At 47.6% G+C, this 23,111-nt stretch overlaps 1 protein-coding gene across 3 annotated transcripts in view; it reads right to left on the bottom strand.

The window, feature by feature from the left end:
• Window positions 1–8,716: 8,716 nt before the first annotated feature.
• The window catches only part of LOC135904380 (dentin sialophosphoprotein-like), a 104,213-nt gene continuing 89,818 nt past the window's right edge, over window positions 8,717–23,111 (bottom strand). For all 3 annotated transcript variants that reach the window (XM_065435108.2, XM_065435117.2, XM_065435124.2), the window contains exons 2-5: window positions 19,409–20,964; window positions 18,757–18,993; window positions 16,899–17,034; window positions 8,717–11,766 (exon numbers count right to left, since the gene is read on the bottom strand). In XM_065435108.2, coding sequence (XP_065291180.1) covers window positions 11,563–11,766; window positions 16,899–17,034; window positions 18,757–18,993; window positions 19,409–20,940 — 2,109 coding nt within the window. In that variant the 5' untranslated portion in view covers window positions 20,941–20,964 and the 3' untranslated portion in view covers window positions 8,717–11,562. The remainder of the gene's footprint in view (window positions 11,767–16,898; window positions 17,035–18,756; window positions 18,994–19,408; window positions 20,965–23,111) is intronic.

The raw sequence follows: 23,111 nt of genomic DNA, 5'->3' as shown, positions 1-23,111 counted from the left end.
GATACTTAGCTACATTGTTAACATTTTTTTCTGATCAAAGACGTTTTTCATATTCAGTTAAACATAGCGAAGGTGAATGCGTTATAAAAGGTGGTGGTGTAAACAACCTGTCAAGCTATCGTCCTATATCTGTACTGCCCACAATGTCTAAAATCCTTGAGGCCCTCACTTACGACAGGCTTAGGATTTATGGCAGAAGATACACAAATGTAAGTTTTCCTTCCCATAATCTGGCAACACTTGCAACCAACGCCAATCCATCTCTTGCTCATCTTTCCAGATGGCTAAAAGGAAATAAGTTGACTTTCAATACCTCCAAAATTACGTACATATTAGTTCGTCCTACAAACAAACTGCTACAAGATACAGTACCATCACATTCAAATTTCATGGAAGCATTCTGAAGCATGTTCAGGAACAAATATTTCGTGGGGCCATTCTATATGATTTCAAGACAAGGTAAGTTGGACTGCACACATGAATTTCCTCACTTTAGACCTTGCCCGCTCCATGGGATGTTTTATTCAGGATAACCTACCTCATATCACTGTGGCTACTGAAACGAGCTCTATATTATTCCCTCTGCTATGTTCTAAACTTAGATATGGTTTACTGATGTCGGTCACTACCTCGAATAAATTACAAGCTTGTCAATTTAATACATACATATATATATATATATATATATATATATATATATATATATATATATATATATATATATATATATATATATATATATATATATATATATATATATATATATATATATATATATATATATATGTAAAGAACGGGAGGGATGGGGATTAACCAAGGGTCCCAATTTTTATTAATCACATCATAGGAAGTCAACAAACAAAGACACCAAGGACAACATAGAGGAAATTACTTGTAGTTACTAATGAAATTAAATAAATGATAAATTAATGGCAATGAACGTGGATGAAAGAACAACTTGTCGCAGGTGGGAAACGATCCCACGTCTTCGCATTTCGCGTGCCATGCAGCATCGCACGCGTTTAGATTTTGGTTGACGAAAGCTGGTGGACCAGCTTTCGTCAGAGTACAGTAACACATGAACAATTCATACACAGCTTTGAAAGCACCGTATCAAAAACGGAGTTTCAATTGTGATTAATTTAACGTAGTGTACTTGCTTGAGTGCGGTACTTGCCACATGCAATACATAAGCCAGATTGAAACACATTTCAGGATCCATTTTAACAATCACAGATGGCATGCCGAATCCCAACCAAACCTACCACTCTCGAGATATGTTAACATGCCGGGACACTCATTTAACAATCTCGAAGTAAGGATACTCGAATCTGGATTCCGCAACAGCCATGACCGCGATCTTCCCGAGTTCTACCTTATTCGTAAATTTAACACTGTCTCGTCTGGAATAAATGGAAACAAAGGAAAGCTAACCTGTCTAACTTTAGAATAAGCACAAGGATACACTCACTGCACTGTGTAATACATACATGATTTCCCCACGCTTTTTATTTTCTTCTTTTTCGTTTTTACTTTTGGCGCATGTGACTTTTTGACGTATGTGGCTTGAAGTAGCACCCCTAATGCCTCCATTTCAGATAATTCGAGGTTGCACTTGGAGCTGCCATGGGCTGACATCAGGCCTATGCATGTGTACATGTACGTCGTTTTGTTTTCACTGCGCAGGATCATGGTGACCGCTCGCACTTGCCTGCGAGTCCTGTTTGCATATTGTATCCTGAACACATCTGCATTTCGTTTTGTTCTGTTTTCCAACATGCGTCACATTGATAGTCATTTATGATGCGAAGTTAGCGTAGATTGTGCGCCCTCTGTTCTTGATACGGTACTTTTAAAGCTATGCGTGAATCGTTCATGTGGCGCTGCACTCTGACGAAGGCTGGCCCACCAGCCGAAGGGGTTAAGTAAACATGCCTTGCTTCCGGTTAGTTCGTCAGCTCTTTCACGTCGGGTCCAGCGTGTTGAATGTCCAAGAAACTCCATATATATATATATATATATATATATATATATATATATATATATATATATATATATATATATATATATATATATATATATATATATATATATATATATATATATATATATATATATATATATATATATATATATATATACATATATATATATATATATATGGATGGATGGATGGATGGATGAATATATATATATATATATATATATATATATATATATATATATATATATATATATATATATATATATATATATATATATATATATATATATATATATATTCATCCATCCATCCATCCATCCATCCATCCGTCCGTCCGTCCGTCCATCCATCCATCCATCCATCCATCCATCCATCCATCCATCCATCCATCCATCCATCCATCCATCCCAAATCAATGAGGAAATGGTCGAATTTCTCCAACACTTTGAACAATCAGCTCCTACTAGGTCTATTGATGAAAACTGGTATTCCTATAAAGAAAAAATTATCTTTCTAATAGAGTAGATAGACCTTCCTATAGGGCCGGCGCAGGAAGAGGATTATCCGCAAATCGAGTGTGCGACGGTAGAGGAACTGGACTCGCCCTTCACGGAATCGGAGATCAGGGTGGTGCTCTACAATTTAAACAGCAGATCGGCTCCGGGTCCGGATAAAGTTTCTAACAGGCTATTACGAAACCTGGACGATAAGGCAGTGGAACTACTAAGGAGGTGAACAGGGTATGGGAGACAGGACAGGTGCCTGACGGATGGAGGTCGGCTATAGTGACACTCATCCCTAAACCAGGAATACCCCTTCATTTGGACAACATGAGACCAATGTCACTTATCTCGTGCATAGGCAAGGTAGCTGAGCACGCGATCTTGAACAGGGTTTCCATGTACATAGAGCGCAGAGACCTCTTCCCACATAATATGGTTGGTTTTCGACCCGGCCTATCGACGCAGGAAGTTATGCTAATGTTAAGGAAACAAATCTTTGATAGCGGCACCCGGGACGTGAGAGGGATTCTCGCCCTGGATCTCACTAAGGCGTTCGACACAGTGTTACATAGATACATTCTGCAGGTCAGGGCCGGGATAGGCCTAGGAGTCAAATTCCAGGCCTTTGTCAGGTCCTATCTCATGAGTAGAACTGCTACTATTCAGGTGGGGCAGATTTGGTCAAGCGCGTACAGATTGGGGGCTCGGGGTACCCCTCAGGAATCAGTCATATCGCCACTGCTCTTCAATATAGTCATGAAGGGTCTATCAGATAGGCTGGGCGGCCTCCAGGGCATAGGTCACGCACTTTACGCAGATGACATCACGATCTGGTGCCCAGGGGGCTCTTTAGCTGAAATGGAGCAAGCTCTACAAGCAGCCTTGGACGAGACGGAGGCTTACCTCGCGGACACGGGTCTCAAGCTGTCTACGAATAAATCGGAGCTGTTACTTTACAGACCCGCAAGGCAAGGGGCTAGGGGTCTGACACCCCTCAACCAGCTACCCGTGGAATTATACGCTAATAATGGGCAGAAAATTCCTAGAGTCGACTCAGTTAAGATCCTTGGCCTGCTCATAGACGCGAGGGGCTGTAATGCCAGAACAATTACCCACGTTACAGCCAAGACGGAGAATATGCTGCGGTTAATTGCTAAGGTGTCCAACCGAAAGAACGGGTTAGGTGAACATAACCTCCTTCGGATGAACAACGCGTTTCTCATGAGTCATATTAACTATGTGGCCTCAGCTCTAGTATGGACTAAAACGGAAAAGACCAAATTAAATACCCTCATGCGCAAGAGCATCAAGAAAGTGCTAGGCTTGCCTATTGCCACAAGCTCCGACAGGCTAGATCAACTCGGTATGCACAATAGCATAGACGAGATCATAGAGGCACAAGTCACTGCCCAGGTGGTTAGGCTATCGTCGACCAAAGCAGGCAGGCGAATTCTCGACGGGGTTGGCATAGCTCTTAGGATAATGGAAGACCGGCGCATAGCATACACGAGAAACGAGGGCGACCTACCTGGTGAGGCCTTTCTCGCGAAACGTGCGTCCACAGCACAACGAGGGCAGACGTAAAGCCCGTGCACGAGCCATCTTGTAGAAAAGTTAGAGATGACACAGACTCCGTGGTCTTTGTCGATGCGGCGCAGTACGGGAAAAGGAGATTGTTCGCGTTGTCGGTTGTAGACGGACAGGGGGTGCTTCGCTCCTCAGCCTCGGTCAGAGCGGCCACCGCGAGTATAGCAGAGCGAATTGCTGTTGCGCTGGCCTTGTGTGACCCAGAGCGTTCATACATTTACACCGACTCGAGAGACGCAATCAGAGCTTTTTAATCGGGTAACCTCGCACGAGGAGTGGCCCTCTATTCTAGAGAAAAGGGCTTGCCCCGGTTGTCATTTTATCACGTGGTTCCCCGCACACATGGGGACGAACGTTCTCGAGGGCTTCCCAAACCTCAACGAGCTGGCCCACGACCGTGCGCGAGAACTCACGCGCCGCGACGGTCTGGAGGCTCCGGAGAGGCAGGAAGGGACAAAGCAGAACGATCCACTCCTCACATTTAATGAGATTACTAAACATTACCAACTTGGTCGGAGAATTTATCCTCTGCCTCACCCGAAGCTCAGTAGAGGTCAGTCAGCTACTCTACGAATGTTGCAGACGGGATCTTTCCCGTCGCGGGGATTCCTCAGCAGGATGTACTCAGATGTGGACCCTAGTTGTCCCGACTACAGTGAAACGTTTTGTTCTATGGCTCACATGCTCTGGCGATGTCCCGCGTTGCCTAACGATTTCCTCTCCAGCGAAGCCGAATCGGAGAAGGCCATCAGAAGCACGGTACTCCAAAATCAAACGCAGGCTATCCAGGGGGCCCAGGAAAGGGAGGAGCGTCACGGCGTTCTGTCCTCTACGTGGGTGCTGCCAGCGGCTACAAAGGTCTCCCGTTAGGAAGTCGTGACAGTAGCTCCTCCGGATTAAATAAAGTTCGTTGTCTGTCTGTCTGTCTGTCTGTCTGTCTGTCTGTCTGTCTGTCTGTCTGTCTGTCTGTCTGTCTGTCTGTCTGTCTGTCTGTCTGTCTGTGTCTGTCTGTCTGTCTGTCTGTCTGTCTGTCTGTCTGTCTGTCTGTCTGTCTTCCGTCCGTCCGTCCGTCCGTCCGTCCGTCCGTCTGTCTGTCTGTCTGTCTAATAGAATCCTATATATTGTCACGTGGTGGTGACGTTGAAGAAAGGAGCAGTACAGTGGAATACAAAACTAGCTTTTATTGGGCGAACCTGTGCCCACAAAACAGGCTACACTTATAGCACAACGAAAGCAGTGAACACAGTCGGCGATCGTCGAAAATCTGATCAGCGGGTCAAGCGCGTCGGCTTTTATACAGCAATCATCGAATGTTCCAGATTAAACGTTGGGACCCGCATGCCTTCTAAAATGTTCTACACCATTCGTGTCAAGCGATGAAATCAGATAACAACGTTCGGCGACAACAGATAGCGGGTAGAAGCATCGATAACTTTCCAGAAACTTCGGATACATGCAGGCGCGTCCCGCGCTGTGCGATGACATTTGTTCGGCGGCAAAACTTGTCGCCCGATAAAGACAAGTACACGTGTCAATATGTACCCCTTATTTGCATTTCATTAAGAAAATTATCTAACAAGAAAAAGCGGTTGTACAGGGAAGCCAAGAGCTCCAATTCAGCACTAAAATGGGAAAAGTGCTCAGAGTGTCTGCATAATTATACGAAGTTGCTGAGGAGCATGAAACGACACTTCTAAAACAAGGACTTACTTGACATTCTCCGAAATAACCCAAAAACGTTTTGGACTTTGTTAACTCCCAACCGTAGTGGCTCACATAACATCTCTTTATTATATCAGGATAGTTCTGTCGTTCCGAAGGAGCTTCGTTCTGACGTTTTGGATGGGTACTTCACGTCCGTTTTCACCCAGGAACCAGCTGCTAATATTCCTATATCGCTCACCTCAAATTTCGCTCAAATGTCATCATTTAGTAGCTCGGCAGATGGAATCTGTAAAATAATTGATAACTTAAAGATATCCAGTGCCCCTGGGCTTGACAACATATCTCCTAAAATCCTTAAAGGCACAAAAGTAATATCCAGTCGCGTACTACAAATCATTTTCACGCAGTCTATTTCCAGTGGCGAAATTCCGTCCGAGTGGAAGGTAAGCAAAGAGGTACCGGCATTTAAGGCAGGAAGCCGCTCCGATCCGTCAAATTATCGTCCTATCTCGTTAACATGCATTGCATGCAAACTTATCGAATATATAGTTTACTCCCATGTGGCAAATCACCTGGATAATAATTCCTTTTTCTTCTCAAACCCACACGGATTTCGGTCCGGCTTTTCATGCGAATCTCAACCTTATGAATTCACGACTGACCTGCACCTAAACCTAGACTCATCCTTTCCAAATGACGTCACTTACCTTGATTTTTCTAAGGCTTTTGACCGTGTTTCTCACCAGCGTTTCATGACTAAACTTTCTTACCTTTCACTGGAGCCGCTGATACTTTCATGGATTCACCGCTTTTTAACTAATCGTTCGCAGTACACCGTCATCGAATGTCATCCTTTCGCCCCTACTAGCGTTATCTCTGGAGTGCCTTATGGCTCTGTTCTTGGCCCGCTTTTGTTCCTTATCTTCGTCAATGACCTTCCTGCTGAAATTTCATCATCCATTCGTCTGTTTGCGGATGATTGCGTTCTCTACCGACGTATCTCTAATATTAACGATCAGTCATTGCTGCAGGATGATTTAACCTTAATCCAAAATTGGTGTTCGACCTGGCTCATGCAATTAAAGGTATCAAAATGTAAGTTTATGCATGTATCTCGTAAAAGATCGAACCTACACTTCTCATACACGGTAAACACTGCCTCGTTATCACAAGTGGAATCAATCTTATAGGTATCTAGGCATAGAAATAACAAGTAATCTAAGCTGGCCAAAGCACATCACGTCGCTTTCTGCAAGCGCTTCCAAATCACTAGGTCTCATCAGACGATCACTCACGTTTGCTTTGCCCACGGTTAGCCAAATCGCATACGAAACCTTCATCCGTACGAAGCTTGAATACGCATCCCCTATCTGGAACCCCCATCAAGAGTACCTTAATCCAGGCTTTAGAGGCAGACAAAATCGAGCTGCTCATTTTATAACATCCAAATATGATTCTCAGTTGAGCGTTACTAACATCAAACCTTCGATTGGTCTAATCCCCCTGGAATCCCGTCGTAAGATAGCCGGTCTCTGCCTTTTTCATAAGCTATATTATCATTTTCCTCATTTACGTGAGAGCCTAATTCTGCCGCCCATGAGATCAGCACGACGTCTGTAATTGTCACAGTGTTCAACGCATCCATGGTTCAACTAACGCTTTCAATGAATCATTTCTGCCGACTGCCATATCGGATTGGAATGTACTTCTTGACGGTATCGTCCATGAAACAAATTCTGTAGAATTTAGACTGTTATTATTACACCAGTGTTGTCTACAGCCCCAGTAGTAAGCCCTTTTATGGGCTTTTTCATTTTCATGTGTTTACTGTGTTTACCAGTTCTTGCAATCTGTATTAATGTGTTTTATCTTTGTGACCCGTGGTTACCATTTGTTACCCCCCCCCCCCCTTATGTAATGCCCCATCAGGGACCCTTGAGGGTAAATAAATGATGATGACGATGAACACATGCACGCTTTACCTGAAGACGTTCAATAGAGCAACTAGTAGGCGGAATCAAAGGAAGAACAGGACCCACTACACAGCGCTCTTCCTGCATGTTCTTTCCCGGCGTTCATGCGCATTACGCTACAATAAACGCCTTTGTGACGACATACCAACAAGCGCAAATACTAACGCTGTATACCATGACGAAAGTATGAAGCCTTCGTCAACGAAATCCACAGTTCCCTCGGGCTTCCGTATCACTGGTTCGAATATCGAAATGATTACCTTGACACACAGAGTGTGAAGGCTAAACAAGGAGTTCGCAGAATGCACTGCCGTTAGCATCAACGGTACGGTACGTTTGTTGGGACACATTGTAGTGTGGCCGCGATGTTTATCACTGGGTTAGTCCAGACGGTTCATTTGACTACGGCTTGGTAGTGGCCATTAACAATGGCAGCATTCACTGCCTCTACAGACATTGTTCAGAAAGAAAGAACCGTTTTAAAGTGAAGCTGTACATGGCAAGCCTATTATACCGTCCATCCGTCGCCTGTACGCCGAAAACTCCTCTGACGCAACCCCATGCGCGAAAAAGAAAGAAGTGCGCGATTGGCTACGCCAGTAGTGACGTCGTTACTCTGCGTTGCAGCCAAGCGCGCATGCAGCAATTTCTCTCCAGCTCCGAAATGGGTAGGTCACGCGTCATACTTACTCCTGAGGAGCAGGCAGCTTTCGATCAGCAACGCTGCCAGCAGAACCGGGAACGAGCTCGTCTACGCCGTACCGATGCTGCAGTCCGGGCGCAAGGACAGGCTCGTGCAGCCGAGCGCAAGCAGCAACTGCGGAGCGAGGGTCCGGCAGTCTACCAAGCCGTAGTCAAATGAACCGTCTGGATTAACCCAGTGATAAACATCGTGGCCACTAGTTTCAGCTTCGCTGATTAACCATCTGTACGGAGTGCTTGGGTGGTGTTTTTTATTGTCTTCTTTAGAGATGTTCATAAATAAGGACAACAGAAAACTCAACTTCTGTAAAAACGGCGAGAAAAATTTTATTTCATCTCACAAAGCACACCGATAGCAACAACTCTGCAGCATGGCAGACATATATTCCTGGTATAGGCGTCTCAAGTTATAATTACTGTACCAACAAATTAAAATTCAACACAATAAGTAACCAGTTAAAACTCTTGGACGAAACTATACCCTGCAGGCACAGAGGCATTGAATGCTTCTTACAGTGTGCCTGTAATAACATCTTCTTGGACTAGTGACTACGCTAGTAGCTCGGAGCGTCGGTAACCCCATATAGTGACTGACACAAGTGGTCGCAAAAAAACAGTCGTACATGTTCACTGCATGTCACTTAGAATATTGAGTGGTCCCTTTCCTTTAAGTTTTTCAGTCTGTTATTTTCTTCATAGTTACGCCTGCCTCGATGTGGAGCTGACAAAGACAAGGTGCGCTCTAGAAAAGCAGACAAAATATAGTCAAGCCATTCAGAAGCGCACTCCAAATCGAGTCTCTTATAATACACATATCGTTGGCACTTATTGTCCTCCTTTACCCGGAGAAGTTGTGACGCAAGTGGAGTTTAGCCGTGAAAATTTCTACATAGTCAGCCGTACTAGCAGTCCTCAGTTCAACTGACGATCGAGGATCATCCCAGCAGGTTGTTGATTACAGGCGTCATTAGGCATCCATAATTGAACCTACGTGTGTAGCCCCTATACGGGCGCTCGGGTAACCATGCACAACTGACTTCTCCAGTGTCCGACAGGGCGCCAGCACATTTGTTTGAAGGCTGAGTACATATAAATAACGCGAAAACTCAGGAACCTGGCTAAAGAGGTCATTTGTTCGTTTCCTGCAAGCACGCAGAAACCACAAGCAGCCTAGCGCAGACGCACAATCAATTCTCGTGGTCGAGTCGTGATACGAGGGTCTTACAAGACGGCCATGATAATGAGACAATATCCACAACGCAGGGCTGTAAAAGAAGCGAACACTTCTAGAAGTTGCGTGTCCCTGCTAACACCGGTTGGTGCTAGCAATGGCGTGTTTGCGCCACGTTTTCAGCACTGACAGTTTCAACACTCTCTGGCAGTGCGCAACAAGTAAGTATATGGATGGTTCTTGAATACATTTCCGAGCAGCAGGCGCTACTTCCCAATGCGCAGCAATCCGTGACACATTATACTTCGATAGCTACAAGGCTAGCTGGGAAAGTCGACACACAGTTTTTGTCAGATTTCCCTCGTTATGAAAGTCGATGACAGCTGCGTGTACCGCAAACAATCTCGCCCATTCTGCGCCAAGTATGATGAAAAGTCTAACAACACGCCTTTCTTCTGCGCATTCAACAGCTTACTGCAGGGTTTCTCTGGCCGGACTGGCACAAATAGGATACGTAGTAAAACGATGACGGAACCAAACCTCTTGGTTGATGATCAGAACTTGGCTACACAATTTCATTTCTTGATTTTCTTTCGCTTCCGCTTGACTTAATATTATGATGACATCACCTCATAACCACGTTTGATCAATTGCCACGAAGTGATCCACCTAAGTTCTAGCTACATAGTGAGTGGACTTATAGAAATAAGCCCATCCCCCGTACGCAGTGCCCCTCAATGAGGGCCATTTGAGATATAATATATGAAAAGATCAACAAAGAAAGAAAGAAACACAACGGCGTGCATTCGATCCGCCGCTTTTAAGGGCTCTTGGCTGAAAGCGGTCCACTATTGGAAACGCATGTACGCACTTGTTAGTGTCTTTTTTTGTGAGAAAGGAGAGAGGGGAAAAAAGAATGACTTCCACACGCAGTTCGGCCTGGGGTATCGCAGGGAGCGTCGGCGGCTTTGCACGCTGCACGATGGCTTTCGAAGGAGGCGGCGCATATGTCTTGAAACACACACACGGTAACGCGGTAACGAGCGCTGCGTCCATCCTCCCCTGGCGGCCTGGTCCGTGTGCACCGATGGTCGCCAACTATGGCCGCGCAGTCCGACGACCTCGGAGACCGCGCGTATTGGGGTCGAGGCGCACGTTGCTTGCGTCTCCGCGATGAGTCCTTGCTCCCTCGTCGTTTGGCAGGATGCACGATTGGCCGAGAACACTGCCATCGTCGCGGATTCTTTCTGTGATTAGACAGTACGTTAACCTAATTTTGCGGCTAGCGGGGTTGCACACTGTTACAATCCTAGGCAGTAGCTGCTTGTGTTGCGGTGCATTTCTGGTAATGGTATTACAAGGCTCCCTACAAGGTATTACATCCAGATTCTCTTGTTGGCAAAGTGTGTCTGTATCTCTCGCGCAGAGCAAATAAGCGGGTGTGCTTTGCACATTCCAAATAGACTACTCGCACATCGAGACTTGTAAAGAGCAGCGTTAGATTTTTATGCCTAAAAATTCGGAAATTAAAAGCGTTTCTAGGCTTTTGGAATCAAAGTGACAGCCAGTAAGCGCAGTGCTCAGTAATCAATTTGACTAATTTCTACACGAAACTATAACAAGGAAACCAATCAAGATAGGCTCACAATTTCATCCGCGATACGTTATTGATAGATTGTGGAAGTCCAGCTCTTGACGTGCTGTGCATCAAGCCGATTCAGTACGCTCGATGAGCCGGAACCTGCGGATGACATGCGATCTTAAGTACTGTCATCTTGCTATCTCAAACATTTTCCCGCGTTGTCTTTTACTTCCACCTTATGGAAGAGCATAAATGCTGTGCATTGAACTCGTGTACCACGATGGGCTTGGCCGTAAGCGCCGCGGTCGAACTGAGGGGACGTGCTCCGCAGAAACGCCAGCGCAGCGGCCATGTATATCCCTCGACTGGTCCGGATTCTGCGCACTGGCGGTGCTTCAGAACTTCCTGCGCAAGTATGCGAGGCCCAGGGATACTGAGATGCCCACGAACAGTATGATGGACAGCGCGATGACGCCCATGCAGAGCGCCCTCTTGCGGCGCGAGCGAAGAGTCTTTTCCCGCATGTATCGCCGCCATTCCTCCCAGGCGTACGGAGGTCCCGGTGGCCCCTGCTGCTTTTCCAGCAAGCCATTTTCAGCCTGCGAACACGTACGAAAGAAAACAAAATGGCACTTTAGAAAAAACGCACATGTGAAACTTTATTGATTTGGACCCTTGTGCAATGTTTTCAAATGAGTTTCCTGGTTTTCTATATCATACATATTGTTCAGGCCTTCAAAACAACCTAAGTGAACTCACGCAAAAACACGAAACTGAACCATAAAACCTTGAACATTGACGGTCGGACTTATCGGCAGACATTGTGGCAGCGATCTTGAAGCTTGTCGTAAAGCTCAATATCGCGGAGGCAGCTGACAAGCGACGAGGACCAGACCGAACACATATGGAGGACGCAACCCGTCATTATGCAACTTGATTCCGATTACCACTTGCAATTCCCTCTCAAATTTGCTTCCAGCCTCTGCCTTGTATGTCACCGATATTACAAGCTGAGGGCCGAGAAGTGCGAGCGATTGCAGTTGAAAGTTGGGCTTGCTGAAGCGGAAAGCCGCGAAGAAGCTGAATAATCTCGCACACTTACCACGCCAGCCAATGAATCGGTATGTATATTCGGCACTATTTACTTTGTGCGCCTCCAATTTTCTAGGCCGCTGGCTCAATGAACGGGGTAGACCACTTTCTTAGGACGCTTCCTCGAAAAGTACTTACAGTGGGTGTGATCAACAGTGGTGAAGAATGGAAATTGTCGCTTGGTACGTCAAACCTCTGTCTTCCTGTGAACTTCTGTTTTGTTTGGATTTCAAGTGGGTTTGTGTGTCTCTGAACGCGCGTGTGCGTGCATAGAAGCGGTGAAAATGGTGGACAGAACCTGCTCCATTTATTCGGTTTTCTCTCGGTCCAATAAACTATTTAACATGATTAACTGCCTTATTATGCACCGTCGGTGTCCCGTTCCGAGCGCCCTGTGCGCCGTATGTCTGCTTGTGCTGACCTCGTCTATATCAAAGCCGGCGAAACCACTAGCGTTCTGAAAAAGCAAAAACAAAAAAAGAAAGAAGACGGTGGTCGTAGTAGTTACTACCTAGTGACACACCTTTTGCTATTTTAGTATAACAGCAGTTGGTAACGATACAATTAGTCGCAAAGCTAACTGTTGCTAATGGGTCTCAGCTACCAATTCCGAAAGCAGTTAGCTCCACCGGTTTCAAAGCCTCCATGTCATAACACTTACATCGGACCTACTTTGGAATACACCACAACTGTTTCAATATATGCAGCAGAGGCGAAAATCTTTGCACGAGGTGGTGTTAACTGCGTTTGGAATTAGTAGCTGAAACCCATTAGTGACAGTGCCTACCTTGTTTAGTTGGTAATGTTACGGGGGCACGACGACGAAGTGTTTCTATCATAGAACGCTTGTACCTCTGTGTCGCTTTGTTTCTTTCCAAACTCTGGGAGCTGCTGCTCCCTTGTTGCGGCAATGGATGAAGAAGCCCTCGACCTTCCTGGAGCCAAGCCATCACGTGGGGTCGCGTCCAGGAAACGTGGAAATGCGTCAAGTGACAAGGACAGCGAGGCAACCGAGTTGTACTCGGACAGCGTCGACTCGTCAGACGACGATTTCACACTTGTCATGAGCCGAACCACAAAAAGAAGACTGCTACGGAGGTCATCGTCGCCAAGTGTCTCCACCGTGAAGACAACACCACAGCGCTGGCCGTACACTATGCTCTTCATGCCTGTGGACCCAGTGTTCAATCTGCGACTGCTAAACAGGCAAGTCCTTTCTGCGTTTCTTGAGTAAATCGCGCCAAACGAGGTAAAGGACGTGAGAATAAACGCACGGAAGAATGTACTTGCAATAGATGTTCTACACCGTAGTGCACTGCAACTTCGAGTGATTCGCCGTCGTGCGGAGCGAAGATATAGACGCACGAAGTCCAATTATGATTTGAGATTGACTAGACGAACACAAAAGAAAATACAGCGTCACATGAACAAGCTGGCTTCGCGACAGTAGGTATCGTTTTACGAGTCCCTGGATCCGCGAAAACCTTTGTCGCTTATATGGAGGACTGTTCGTGGCCTTCGCACAACCTTTGGTCAGTGCCACCCGTTTAAATCTCTGGCACTCCATCTACAATGTAGAGATATTGACGTCGCTGAATCTTTCTGCAGAAACTTGCCAAGGTTGACGACTGGGCGTGTTGGTATAGCATATTAGAGGTTGGATTGCGCAACATTTTGACGAGACACACAGAAGAGAAACACACACCACAGAGCGCTACTTGCAACTATCGTTTTATTCCCTTGTCAGTGGAATAATTATAGGAAAACTGTAGTTGCAAGTAGCGCTATGTGGTGTGTGTTTCTCTTCTGTGTGTCTCGTAAAATTTTGCGCAATCCAACCTCTAATTTCTGCAGAATGATTGCTGGCGAAGCAAATTCCGATGGAACGGGTAAGGGAACGCTCGACCACCCACTGTTCTCACGCGATCCCCGCATGGAATGCCCTTTTTCTATGGAAGAACTAGAAGCTGCGTTGGCTTTGTGCAGGCGTTCTTCAGCGCCAGGACCTGACGGCATTACATACCGTGCCCTGTGTAACCTAGGAGACCAAGATCGGAAGGCACTCTTGCTCCTGTACAACGACTCCTGGCATACGGGTACGGTTCCGCAAGAATGGAAGTCAACTCGCCTCATTCCACTTCTCAAAGCTGGCAAGTCGCCTTTGGACATTTCCTCATACCGTCCGATCGCACTTGCCAGCTGTGTTGCAAAAACAATGGAAAGAATGATTTTAACACGTCTGGAATGGTACTTAGAGTACTATGAAATCTACCCAGATGCTATGGCCGGATTCAGACGTGGCCGTTCGTCAATAGACAACGTTGTTGACTTGATAACATTTGTGCAACACCAAAAGGCCTGTAAGCGACTATCTGCTGCTCTGTTTCTAGACGTTAAAGGGGCTTATGATAATGCCACCCATGAAGCCATCCTTAGCACGTTAGAGGCCGTCAGACTTGGTGGTAAGATATATATGTGGACATGCAGCTACTTACAGAGGAGACCATTATAAGTGAACATAGAAAATGGCCCGACATCCGAGCATTACGGTAGCCGAGAAGTCCCTCAAGGCGGAGTGCTTAGCCCGACTCTTTTCAATCTCACCCTTTGTGGATTAGTTGACAACCTGCCAAGCGCCGTACGACTTTCCATCTATGTGGACGACATCCTCATTTGGGCATCAGGTGTGACACGACTTCAGCTTCGCGCTCGGCTTCAGAAGGCAGCCACAATGACATCTTGCTACCTTCGTGAACAAGGACTTGAAATATCATGCGGGAAGTGAGCAGTGGTGGCATTCACGAGGAAGCGAATGTCTGCTTAAGGCGTAACTATTAACGGGCAACTTATACCATACAGAAGTCACAGGTTCTTGGGTGTCGTAATTGACAGAAACCTATCTTGGACTCCGCACGTGAATTACGTGAGAAAGCAGCTGACTGCTATCTGTCACCTGTTCAGGTTCCTTGCAGGAAAAAGTTGGGGAGTATCTATACACGCTATGTTACAGCTGTACATGGCATTGTTCGTTGGATTCCTGCGATACAGCCTGCTTGCAATATCCAACACCTGCAAGACCAACCTGCGTACGATTCAGAGTATTGAAGCCCAAACCCTTAAGATATGTCTTGGCTTACCTCGCAGTGCATCAACGGCTGAAACCATTGCCCTTGCGCAGGATTACCCAATCACGACGCACATTACCGTTGAGACAATGCGTATGCATCTCAGGCATTATGCTAGGACCCCTTCCCACCACTTGGCGAGCCTCACTGCTGCAAGGCCCTGCTCGAAATTTAGCGGTATTGTCAGTGCACATCGTGCGTCGTTTACTTCAGGGTACGCATCTGCGGCCAAGCCAGCGTTTCCTCCGTGGTGTTTGAGCCGTCCACAAGTACATATAATGATTCCAGGACTACAGAAGAAGACAGATCTACCGGCCCCTGCTCTAAAACAGCTGAGCTTACTTCTTTTGCATGAAAAGTACAGCAACCACGTGCACATCTATACCGACGGATCGACTACGTACGTCGTGCAGTTCTGGTGGTGCCATGGTTATACCAACGTGAGGAATGGCACTGCGGTTCAAGACATCGCATGTCACGACATCAACGGCGGCAGAGCTAACGGCCCTGCGTCGAGTACTGGAATTCATAGATTCTGAAAGAGCTAGAAAATGGGCTATGTTTTGTGATTCAAAACCGGCCTTACAGTGCACGCAGTCAGTTCTCCGACGCGGATGCCATGACCAATTGACTTTAATTAATTGACGCGAAACTTTACCATCACGTCCAACAAGGTCACGAGGTCGTCTTTCAATGGGTACCTGGCCATTGTGGAATCAGTGGCAATTATTCCGCCGATAACGCTGCTCGCACAGCACATAAAGATGAGCACAGCGTTCCAATTCCGCTTTCGAGGACAGACGTTGCGAGGCAGCTTCGACACCTGGCAAGCAGTCTCACACTGCCAAACTTACAACTTACACGGCTGCATCGACTAAACCCCTCCCTGCAACTCCGACCTCCACTCGGACTTCCTCGACGTGAAGCTACGCTTCTCTGTCACCTTTGGTTAGGAGTTGCCTTCACAAAGGCATGCTCTACATTAAGTGAAGTGACTGACAGTGCAGCATGCGAGGTCTGTGGCACCGAAGAAAATATCGACCACCTGCTGTGCCACTGTCCATGATACACCCCAGAGAGACAAGAACTTGCTAAAGCTTTCCAAAAACTGGACCGCTTTCTGTGCAGGTGCTGCTGGAACACCGCCCCCATCGCCCGTCGGCCCATAAAGCGGCGAAGGTGCTTTTGTGCTTCTTAAGGACGACGGGCTTGTGCGACCATCTGTGACTATTAATAAATTTTCTGTAAGACCACACACGTCAGCGAACTCACCGCAATTTCCTTCTTTCCCTGTTATCTTTGTTTTGCCCTTTCCCATTCTTCCGGTGTAGGGTAGCCAACCCGACGATATTCTGGTTAACCTCCCTGCCTTTTATTTATCTCTTTCCCTCCTTCCTTGGTAATGTTACTAAATCTATCGTTCCCAACTGCAGTTATAATAAGGTAGCAAGTCGTGTGAAACTAGGTAGTAACTACTACGATCTTTTTATTAAAGAGTGTATAAAGGGACGAACCAGAATGTGGCCGTTGGATGGGGGCTCCTTGGCGGGCACTTCGCCGAAGCTCCCTTGGTCGGACTTGGTGGCGGAGTCGGGGTTGCCCTCGCCGGATTCCTGATCAGCATCTTCCTCGTCTTCGTTCAACTCAGTCCTGTGCGGATAAGCCAGTTTGCGCGATGACGTTAGCTCCTCCGTGTGCGCGGGTTCTAATTTGCGTTGCTTGTGTAAACACATGCACACTATATTTTGTTACGTACAAAGATTGCAGTGGTATACTCTATGGGCGATGCGAGCGTCCGTACCCGAGACCACACGGATTACCTTGATTTGCAACGACCATTTTCATGTAGTGTAGTCGTCCCTTTCCTGGAGCTGAGCAACGTTTAAAGATTTAATTGCAGGAAAAGTTTCGATGTCTGAGAAGTCAACTGTAGGTCGCTATCTTTACGAATGAGTCACCCGAGAACGTGGGAGAAGAAAGGCTATAGCTATGTGAATGAATAAACAGTTACTTAATTCATTTCTGGCGTTTAACGTGCAAAAGCCTATAGATTATGCGGCACGCCGTAGTGGCTTCTTCAACGTGAACCCGTACACGGACGTTTTTGCATTTCGCCCCTTTCGAAATGCGGCCGCCGCGCTCTGGATACGAACCCAGGCCCTCGGGCTTAGCAGCGCAACGCTACAACCACTATTCCCTAATGGTGGGCAATGAAGAAACGAGGATAACGTCCGCCCACATTTCTATATAAAATATTGTTACGGATCCAAACTAGCCTTGAGCTAGGAATCCAAATGCCTTATTCACATGTTTTACTCTATACTGTACGCAAGAAATAAACTTCAATTCAATTCTAGTCATTCGCACTCAAAAATAAAAAGCGAGTCGAAGGGCTCCAAGTGAAGCGCTCACTATTTTCGCGACATAGATACCGGAGGAAACCGCAATTCCTATACTACTGCAAGTCGCATGCGGCGCTTTAACAGCTGACCTGCAGCGACGGCTATGAGCAATTGACATCCGTGTGGGTTTATTAGTATGAATAGCGCTTACAGCCTATAGCGAGCAGCTGCCCTGCACATGGGCCCTTTTGCAGCTACAGAAGGTGTGCTGGCCGCGCTCTTCAACCACATACGTCGTGCTCCAAACTGCACGCATTGATGTGCACCGGGCCCAGGCGAGATTTCTTCCGCAGGCGCCGAATGAGCTCCCGATGTTGGTTGAGCTGAATGAATGCTCGTTCTTGTTTGAAAACCTTGGTTCGTGTTTCACTCATCGATGGTGCACACAAGGCGTACCTGCTACAATGCATACTTCATGTTTATACGTACAGTCGCGGACAGAATATTATGGACCATGAAATCTAAGAAAAAGCGGAATATCTCCGCAACCTCACAACGCAATCTGGTATTTGCATTTTGGACCTCGACTAGAATATGCGAACAACGTTGTCGTGGGCAGTTTTACTGGTTACTGCTACAGGCTGCTTGGGAATTGAACGTTTTCGGAGATACTGTGGTCCATTTTATTCTGTCCGCGACTGTACATACATATTTTCCTGTACATACTTCGGGCCTGCCAAAGCGGACACAGACAAGCATAAAAGAGAAGCAACATGCACACGATAACTTGACACTAAGAATGCGCGAACACACACACACACACACACCATAAAAGAAAACATTAACACATCGAACAGCCGTTTCTTATTCTATATTTTGCCTTGTGATCGTTTTCGCGTACTAGCTGGGCCCTTAGCAACTCATTTCATGCTGCGGTGTCTTAGACAGTGACATCCACGCAGACTCCCCGTCTCATTCATCTACCCTGTTCTTGCGGTTTCGCAGCGCCGTGGAATGACGTGCCACGTACTTCTGCTGCACAGAGTCCTTGGACTTGTGGGCAAACTTGACTTTCCTCCTGGACGAGAACACGGGGTGCGCCCTGCGACAAGCGCACAGGGGGTGTCCGCCAGCCGCCGCCACGGCCGCCGCCTCGCTGCCGTTCCACGAGTAGCGGCTGCGGGGAACGTCGCCCCAGCGGCAGCACTCGGGGAACGGAGCCCGGATGCAGCTGCAGCCTTCGCAGCCAATGTGGCCCCCGGGATACCTGCAGGGGCAACGACGAATTATATACATATATATACTCGCGTGAGCGCGCGGTGTTCACTCCTTGCCCACTATTCTCCGGTAATTTTATCAATTCATCCTTGTACAGAGTAGCAAGCTCGACAAGCATTCCCGTCTCTCTGCTCCGTGGAATGTTCAAAACGGAAAAGTCCTAAAATGAATAAAAGAAACCTGCTGTCACGCAAAATCAGTTACAGCGAACTTCACAATCTGCATTTCTCAGTATACCTGTCAATCCGAGAAGATAGTATGGAAACACACCAGCGACATTAAAGATGCTGAGTCCTTGTTGAATGCATTTCACCAATTCCAATCAACTGTTTGCGTCGGTCGCTTCTACCAGAGCCGCATTGGAACTATATGCAAGTGCAGGAGCTCACGTGGCGACAGCCCACCTGTAAACGGCGTTGTGGAAGTCCTCGCAGGGGTAGTCCCTGCAGCTCTCCATGCACGTGATGGAGGACCGCTTCTGGCGGCAAAGGGCGGTGCAGCTGTCGCTCAGCCACGGGTGCTCGAAGGCCAGGTCCGACAGCGAGCCGGAGCCTGACACGAGGCCGGACTCGGTCACGCTCCGGTGCTTGTGCTTGCGGCCATTCTTCTGGTGGGACCTCTTGGCTGTCTTGCTGCAGAAGCTGCAGCGAGACTTGTAGGCCGACTTGTGGCGCTTCTTCGTGCTATCCCGGGACGAGTCCTTCTTAATTCGGCGGTGGCGCTTTCCTCTACTATCCTCGGAGCTGCTCTGGTCCGAGGAGTCAGACTTTGTCGAAACCTTGCGTCGGCCCGATTCCGAGTAGACTTGGTCGCCTCGCGTGATGCCGCTGTCCTCCGATGTGGACGGACCGGAAGACTTGCCGGTCTTGCGTTCCTCCTTTTTGCTGTTGGACGAATCCGTCATGGAGTCTGAGTGGGCGTCCTCGATTTTGGGCATGCTGACTGTTTCCGAGCTCTCGTCCTTGGGCGCAGACGCTGACGCCACTGAGGATCCCGCTTCAGAAGGGGCTTCGGGTGTCTTGCTTGCTTCGGCTTGGACGCTGCCGTCGACAACAGACGCTATCTCCTCCGTTGAAGCCTGCGGCGGAGGTGTCACAGATGGCACGGGACTTTCCTGCCTGTCACCGCTACTTGTAGGAGACGGTTCCGGAGGCGCTGCTGACGTGGAAGGTTGCTCAGGGGCTGCCTCGACCTGGTCTCTCTTTGCAGCTGGTAGAAGCGTCTGTTGCGGGGACGGTGGTGCTGACTCGTTCCTGAGGAGTTCGATCGTCTTACGTATGCCGGGCTCCGGAATCCTCCTACCGAGTCTCTCGGCGATCACTTTCTCTACAAGGTTGAGTTTTTCCTTCGTGATGAGTGACGCCCTTCCCGAACTCCTCAAGCGGTCGAGCACTCTGTCCTCCGGCTTGTTCTCTTGCCACCCGCGAAGCTCCACCAAGGGCTTCGGTGAAGAGGACCTGTCAGTCTCCAGTGAGTCCTTTGGTGAGTCGCCTTCCGAAGGCTGCGACTCGCTCGGCTTTTGATCACTGTCAGCTGTCACTACAACTTCGGAATCTGTCGCGTCTATCTTCGAAGAAGCTTCGGAGTTAGAATTCGTTTCTGCAACAGCTGACGTGGAAGCTGATTCAGCGGCCCCTCTCAGTGGATCAGGCGGTTTCGGAGGCTCCGTGGACGTCGACGGGGCTTCGTTATCGCCGTCCTGCGAGCTGTGGACGTCAGCAGTAGTCTTGGTGGACGTCGATGGTTTGTTGATTGTGCTGCTTGGTGAAACGTCGCTGCTAGAGTCTACGAAGACCGGGTTCACCCTAGACACGAGGAACTCCTCGTTCGGTCGAGTCTTGGCGAGGTCCGTGCAGAGCAACGGGTCCTCGCTGGTAACCCTGGTCGGAGCCTTGTGGTACGACTCTTGCCAGTGATTGAGCAGCAGTTTCAGCATGGCTTTGTCCAAGAAAACGACGGTCTGTGTGAGGGAGAAAAAAGGAGAGCATACCATGAGGCCACATTTTCTTTCAGTCTGATTTGCTGCTGACTTGTTACCGAAACTAATACATGCATATTCCTGAGAGCAGTCAGTCTACATTACACAAGACTTGCCAGGCTAGCGTCTCTGTCAGCCCCCAAGAAAAAGAAACTAGTGCGTACTTGTCCCGAGCTAAATACAGCTATGTGCACTGACAAAATTGATAAGTCTGGCTTTGTCGAGTGGTAGGAGCAAGATGTAAGCACCGTAAACTAGACAGGTTTCATTGTCAAAGCGTTGGCTCCACGCTGCGGCTTACACTGTTCGCCTCTTGATAATTATTTCAACGGTCCATCGTCCTGTGTTCCTACATTACACCCGTTCCTTAACATTCAGGCGTCCTCAGTGACAGCTAATGTTACTGGCAATCTCGTCCTAGGTTTGATTCTCGGCCACCGCCCCGAATTTCGATAGAAGCGTAATGATGAAACATCATGTGCGCGCTAAAGTTTTGGGGAAGATTGAAGTGCCTAAGCGCACGACTAAGAATAATCCTGAGCCCCCTCCACTACGATGTCTCTGTTAGACCAGGTAGTTTTGGGACGTAAAGCACACCCCCGTCTCACTTCCCTTTCTTCTTCTTCTTTTACTGTACCCGCGCGCCAGCACGCTGACTTTAGCGCTGTTCCTGGGCACGTTCAATAAATAATGAATTGGATTGATCGATTATTAATGCAGCCTGAACATTCTATTCTTCATGGCACTGCGCACGAAGCCACTGCTGTTTCAAAGCTTAGTACTGCATCTTGTGTAAGACAGTCAACAAACACCACGATAACGCGTGAAAGAAGTAGAATAATCACTTTCACTTTCTCTGTAATACCGTTTACTGCTGAAAAAAAACTCACTACACAGATTGTGAACAGTGGCTGTTACTCGCGCAGTCGTTGTTAAATTTCTGACGCAGACATTATTTTCTTCGTTCACGCCGAAGTCCGTGAAGTTCTCAGGCTTCACTGCGTCAGGACAACTCGGGAATTTTCAGATTGGCAAGTGTGATCTTCGCAGTAAGCTTCACTCCTCGACTGTCTTACAGGAATGACAAGTTCACACAAGGGTGCTCACCAGTGCTCAGCCTAAATGTAACGCTTACGAGCGAAAGGTACAGTGTAATGAAAGTGTTGTTCTTCCAACCCTCCCTCTACTTCCCCCCGCGCGTAATGTGCAAACATTCGGGTCACGTGTGTCGGAACGAGTCATATTCTCGGAGGTCATGCACTCGCGTACGAGATGCTCGTCACGACGTTCAACGACCGGCGACCACCGGCCGCTGACTCACTTCCGTGTGCGTAAGGGCCGCATTTTCCTGTAAGGCGAAATAAAGGAGATACTTCAGATGCCGGGTGTGAGCCTCGGAGCATTAGCGAAAAGCCGTAGGGTGATCCAGTTTGTGGAAATAAGCAGGTCGCACGGACACGTACGAACAAAAAACCGACACGGTAAGTAATTTACGAGGATCGAGGTCTTTTCACTCATTCATTCGGCATTCATTCCGCACTACGTCGATGACAAACGCGCGTAGTTGCATGCTTTCCCTTTCCCTCTCTCCTTGCCACGCACGCTGCTAGCAAACTCCCTTCTTTCTTCCGTTTTGTTCTTTTTCCTGCTGCGCCTCCTAAGTGTGCGGCTTGTCGCTGTGGCCGTATAGCCATAATCCTCTCACGGGAGTCCAGTGTCGGTCATTGAGGGATTACAGAGGCGGAAGCGATTATTGCAGGAATAATGATGAAGGAGCTCTGACAACGCTCGGCCGTTCGCGATCGAGCCACGCGATGCTTTGACAGCTGCGGACAAAGAGCTGACACGCGCTGTCGCATAGGCAAGTCGCAAGCACACGTTCGAGTTACTGGCTAAATCATACATCACTAGAACCTTAGTAGTCCTTATTAAGGAAATGGTCGTACGTGATTAAACAAAATGTAGTTCTTGCAGTCCACTGAGAAATGAGAAGGAGCTGTTCAAAGAAAACCTCGCTTGACTCGTCTTTAGTTCGATAATTCTGCACATCATATTGTGCGCATTGAAAACGCTTAATTCTCGGATAAAAGAAAAATAAGAATAAGTGTGCCATTCCTTCATGCACATGT

Source organism: Dermacentor albipictus, chromosome 1, assembly GCF_038994185.2.
Source record: "Dermacentor albipictus isolate Rhodes 1998 colony chromosome 1, USDA_Dalb.pri_finalv2, whole genome shotgun sequence".
NCBI classification, from domain to species: domain Eukaryota; kingdom Metazoa; phylum Arthropoda; class Arachnida; order Ixodida; family Ixodidae; genus Dermacentor; species Dermacentor albipictus.
The sequence above is the reverse complement of the archived record's forward strand: the minus strand, read 5'-3'. Positions and strand labels throughout refer to the sequence as shown.